Raw genomic sequence first — 6,131 nt, forward strand, 5'->3', positions numbered from 1 at the left:
CTCTGAGGGCATCCCATCATATCATCTCGGCCTCTATAGGAGAAATCATCAACGTTGACCAACTGATCAGGTGGTGGTGTGTATAAAATGCCATAAACTTTCCCCATACCCTATATATATATATATATACTATACGTATATCTGGTCATGGGTCAATATACATGTATAAATGGATGCAATGCATAATGAAGTAAGTCAATAAGATCTCTCAAAATGTCATGAGACCCATGAACAGAAGATATGATAGTAGGACATATAGGAAATCAAGAACATAGGCAACGTTAGTACTTCTAAGAATAGAATCATTAATGAAAGTTGTGTGCTTGCTCGTTTCGTTGTATCATATGGATCATGCCAAAAGAAAAAAAAGATAGCCTTAACATACCTTAACTCCATTGAGTCTGTAATACCTTCCAAGCAATTCTTCAAACAACTTAACTCAATCCACCATAACATAAGGAGATTCAAAATTAGTGTTGAGTAAAGGTTAAGTCCGTAACTTAAACTAGTAGCCCGTTTATGTAAATCTGGGCAGCATCTCCCCTGTAACAAGGGCGTCATCTAATACCATATACCAATAACAACAGAGCAATACAATCAGAATTCAAAAATAACCTAACTACATTTTGGGACCTTTAATACTACAAAACCCCCAAATATACCATAACATACCCAATCAACAAGTTATCAAAAAGCCTAAAATTGGAATGACGAGCGACTAGCCCACTACCCTACCATATGTGGCATTTCTCCACGCCCTTTATACTTCAAAACTCCATAAATCAGCAGCACAAGAGGCCAACACGAGTGGACAACAAAACAGTCCACTAAAAGTGGAATAAATCAAACTCACGACTTTCGGTCATCATCCCGTGAGTTCTAACTATTTGGAAACAAATTTATCCACCTTACTTGATATTTAAAAGCTTAAATACATAACGTGGGCATTTTCTTAACTATTAATTACCTTCTAAAACTCAAACTACAAGGGAAAAGAGAGGTTACTACTAAAAAACAACAAATTTGCGACCGTCAAATCAGTCACAAATCAATCGAAAATCTTATTTTTTCGACGGTTTGCGATTGAAAAGTGTCAGTCAGAAAACACATGGTCGCAATATATTTGCGACTGAATCAATCGAAAAATTGCGACGGATTTAGTCGCAAATTGAAAAATGCGGGAACATTTGAAATTAAGTAATTTGCGACCGAATCGGTCGCGAATTTAGCGACTTATTCAATCGCTGACCAGAGTTAAAAAAAATAAATATAAATAAAAAGTTTCGATTGTTTCTGTCAAAAAATCAAAAATAAAATTAATTTTTAATTAATTATTCTGATTGAAACAATCGTAAATATTGATTATTAATTAATTAAAAATATCAAAAATTCTCCATTTGCGACTGATTCAGTCTCAAATATTAATTAAAGATTATTAGAATTTTCAATTTGCGACTGAATCAGTCGCAAATCTGGATAATTCCTGGTGATATTTGTGTTGGATTCAGTCGCAAATCTTGACATTTTTAGGCAGAAACCTACTGTATTTCTAATTACCCCATCTGCCAGATAAAACAACCAACCAAACACCTAACAATTAACCTAATATAACAATCCAAAATTCAATATTTACCACAAAGCAAACAATAATATTTATAGCAATTTAACCAACTAATTAAACAACGAACTATCAAACAACATAAATTAGACATGTCTCTAACTTCAACTCTAAAACATTCAAATAGCCTATTCAGATTCAATCTCCTCCTCAGACTCAGACTCCATTGCAACTCTTTTCTTGCTTTTTTTTTAAAATAATTTTTGGATCAAAGCCTGAGTTTCTTGAAATTCTTGCGATATTTGATCCACTTTTTGATGCATAGCTTCCATGTCTTCTTGGAAAACTGATGCCCCAGTGAATAATGCTGCTGGTGGACGACTAGAGGATGGTTGTATTCCAATCCCGTAGACTCAACCTTTATTTATTATTTTAACGAGAAATAAAGAAAAGAAAGTAAAAGAAGTAATAAAACAAACAAGAACTTTCAAATTAATATCAAGTAGATAATTACATAATATTTATACCTTTATTCACGCCACCAACCGCTTGTGTCGAAATTGCAGTCATAACCTCCGGAGTCGGTTGAGTTCCTTCAGGCTGAGTTTGTTGCCATGCATCAAGATCAATATGATACTTGTCCTGAAATAAAAATAATACACATTATATAAATAAAATAAACCAAGAAGGAAAAATAATATAGTGTTGGTGTTTGGATTATACAAATGTCTCTAAAGCACGCGGTTCGATCCATCCTTCTCTTGTGCCGTCCTTCTTCTTCTTCTTCTTCTTCTTCTTCTTCTTCTTCTTCTTGTGGGTCCCTGCAAAGACCTCAGTATAAGTCACATCTCCCCATGTTCCTTTTCCTGAAAATGAAGAATTAATTAGACATCTTCACGTATCCAATTAGGCTTTTTGCCACCTTTCCTAGCAACATGATGTGAAGTTGTTATCAGTTTTTGTGCTTTCTTTTCGAAGTTATCATGCACCAGATTTTCAAGTGTTGGCTACCATACACACTTAACCTACAAAATTGAATAAATAATATTAGACGAATGAGGATAAGTATTAATAAAAATTAATTTATGTTACTTTAAATTGTTGCCACATTTTCATTATAATCTGGTACGGTATCTGTCTCCAAGAATTCCAAGGCTCGTCAAAAAATGGCTTCATAGATTCCATCACCATATGCGCGGCCTGAAAGGATGGCAAAAACTTGCATTTAATTTTACATATAAAATGTCATTAAATTCATTATATGTAAAATTTTATTGAAAGTTTTTAAAAGGAAATTGAATAAAAACTCACCCGACGTCACGGGGAACGATAATCAACCGATGAAGATGATTGTACTGTACAGTCCCTCCAGTACAATGTCTCACTGTACTAACAACTGTAGACGTGCTGGTAGATGGGGATGCAGCTGCGTGAGAGCCTCCAATATCCAAGTTAGATATACTTGGAGTGGAGGATGCTGGAGATGATAAACGATGTATGGGGCACAAAAGATGAACCGCCATGTTGGCTACTATGATGGCTCGGGGATGCAATCGGTGGTGAGCTGACGATCTGACTAGCAGGACCACACGAGGAAGAAGCTGGAAAATGAGTTGTGGGTATAAAATTAATAGTGGTCGAAGCTGAACCACCATGAGAAGGCTTGGAGTAATACTGAAGCGAGCTAGACGGGGGAGGGACTTTGAAAAATTCAGATGACTGTGAAGCTAGCATGGAAGGACGAGGAGGCATAGGTAGAGGGCCCATATTTGGTATAGGTGGAGGAAGCTGACTTAATCTAGATAAAGTGTGTTTCTTCTTCTTAGATTTTTTTATTTCTTTACCGCGAGAATCCATCTGCGTAATAAATTTGGAAGCGATAATAAGCTTAACTTCTTAAGTTGAATCAGTAGGAGAATTTGGAATGATAAAAATATGATTTTACATTTATTGCTAATTTCACCAACCAAAACAGAAGCTTTGTGATACTTCAGTATTGTAATGAGCTATACTTTCAGAGCGTCTAATAACTAATGGACTTCTACAATCTTTAAGTCAGAAGGAAAGAGAAAGACAGTTGGTAGTTTTTCACCTAATGTTTAGCTTAATTTATTTGCACCAAATCTAGCTCTCGAACTCAAAAGCAAAAAGAGAACCGTTGATGAGAGAACCTAACAAAATGAGAATAAAAAAATATTAAATCTTTATTGATTGCATAAGAGATACTAACTAGAGATGGCAAGTCCATTGCGGGGTGCTTTTAGCGCCCATATATAGTTGTAGGTGAAAACGCAGAAAGATGACTTCTTTTGTACGATAATTAGTGGTATACAACAATGCTGGTTGAGTTTTATTTATTCTTGCTAAGATGGAAATGTACAAAGATATTCTTTCACAGTAATGAATTACATAAATGTACAAATAAATGTAAAATAACTAATGGGCTTATGTATGATAGGTGTCTCGCTTCTAGTCTTCTACTCATAAAGCAACAAACTAGTGATAGTTTCTATTGTTGTTTTTTCATAATTAAATTTGGAAACATATCACAACAGAGGTTGGAAGCTCCATAAGTCTATAATTTGATTAAAATCACATTTAAATATAGTTTGTAATACTAAAATATATAGTTCTTTAACTCTTTAGAAATTAAACCAAGCCCACAAAGTCTACTCTCTGTTAAGCTCATCTCAATTCGTTTATGATTACTCAAAGCAATGTGTTAAAGTAAATACAGTAATCTGCATTAGAGAAATTGAAAAAAGAGTCCTAACTAGCAACAGTGAATCTAGAGAAGCTTGCTTAATAAAAATTACTATTAGTTCTAAACAGAAGAGTCTAATGAGAAGAAATAGCACTGACAAAAGCTGGTGAAGATTCAATAAAATTTTGTGTTATTGAAAACTAAGAACTAATAGTCGAATAAATACTTTCTCGGTAGAGAAACACCATTTTTTGTATTAAAGATACAACACAAAACTCATGTGACGGATACAAAATTCACCGGCCGGGTTTTCACATGAAAACTTATAAGCTTACATAAAGGGGTATCATCAAACCCAAAATCGAGTCATGGATTCTATCAACTAATTATTATTCACAAATGTTATTCGTTATTGTCCAATCTATTAGGCATACACTAACTCTAAATAGAGTCGTACCTTTTGATAAATCAAAATAATAAACAATTACATTAATCATAATAATTATATCAAAATTAGGAGTATAAGCTCATTTAATGAATTAGAGAAAATGTTTTATATATTCAGTACAAAAACATCTTTTTTCTACTTGGTCCGTTCAATATAGACTGAGTATACTAGCACAAGAAGTTGGAGTAAAACTACTCCCATAATCAAGACAAATTATACGATAATCTTGTGCTACAATCATCACGATATTTTGTCCAAAAATATCTTTGATTGTGAACATAGTTTATTAATTATGAGAACTAACAATTTAATCTTCTGTGCATGAGCTAAGACTCCATACACTAAATTGTCTACTACATAACTAAAAGGACACACATGTAACAAATGATCTATTTAAAATAGTATTTTATTGAATTGAATAAATTAAATAAACAATTGTTTCATAAAGAATAAAACATAATACTATGTCTAAACTGCATGGTTAATAGTATATCCCAACAATCTCCCACTTAGACTCATAACCATGCGTCTACTACTCTAACACCCATTCCTTCTACATGCTTGTCAAAAATCTTCTGTGTCAAGCTCTTTGTAAACGGGTCTGCCAAATTGTCCTATGACGCAATCTTCAACGCTCTTGCATCATCTATCTGAGTTATGTCCCGAATTAAGTGATATTTACGCTCAATATTCTTACTCCTTTTATGGATTCTTGGTTCCTTCGAGTTTGCAACTGCACCACTATTGTCACAATAAATTACAATTGGTGCTTGAACCGAAGGCATCACATTAAGCTCTTTCAAAAAGTTCCTGAGCCAAACTGCCTCTTTAGCTGCCTCAGATGCAACCACATATTCGGCTTTTATGGTGGAATCAGCAACACATGATTGCTTGATGCTCCTCCAACTTATGGCTCCACCTCCTGAGGTAAAAACATATCCTGAGGTATATTTTCTAGAGTCTTTATCTGACTGGAAATCTAAATCAGTATAGCCAATGGGTGCAAGATCACCTGAGTGATACACCAACATATAATCCCTAGTCCTCTTCAAGTACTTGATTATATGCCTAATAGCAGTCCAGTGTTCTCGACCAGGGTTAGACTGAAATCTACTAACTATGCCAACAGCAAAGCAGATGTCAGGTCTAGTACATAATATAACATACATAAGACTCTCTACAGTAGAAGCATAAGGGACCGCCTTCATCTTTTCTATCTCATCAGTTATTTTTGGGGACTGATCTTTTGACAGAGAGATTCAATGTCTAAAGGGGAGAAACCCTTTCTTGGAATCTTTCATGCTAAACCTGGTGAGAATAGTATCAATATAAAGTGCTTGGGACAAGCCTAATATCCTTTGCTTGCGATCTCGCATAAGCTTGATCCCAAGGATATGTGTTGCATATCCCAAGTATTTCAT

At 34.4% G+C, this 6,131-nt stretch overlaps 1 protein-coding gene across 1 annotated transcript; it reads right to left on the bottom strand.

The window, feature by feature from the left end:
- Positions 1-5,324: 5,324 nt before the first annotated feature.
- LOC142162325 (secreted RxLR effector protein 161-like) lies at positions 5,325-5,918 on the bottom strand. The gene has a single exon (XM_075218668.1). The coding sequence runs from the start codon at positions 5,916-5,918 to the stop codon at positions 5,325-5,327; it is 594 nt and encodes a 197-aa protein (XP_075074769.1).
- Positions 5,919-6,131: the final 213 nt, after the last annotated feature.

The sequence above is a fragment of the Nicotiana tabacum genome, chromosome 7 (assembly GCF_000715075.1).
Source record: "Nicotiana tabacum cultivar K326 chromosome 7, ASM71507v2, whole genome shotgun sequence".
Classification (NCBI taxonomy): domain Eukaryota; kingdom Viridiplantae; phylum Streptophyta; class Magnoliopsida; order Solanales; family Solanaceae; genus Nicotiana; species Nicotiana tabacum.

Excerpts from the sequence above, each read along its gene's own strand:
- LOC142162325 (XM_075218668.1), bottom strand. The coding sequence starts at position 5,918 with ATGAAGGCGGTCCCTTATGCTTCTACTGTAGAGAGTCTTATGTATGTT.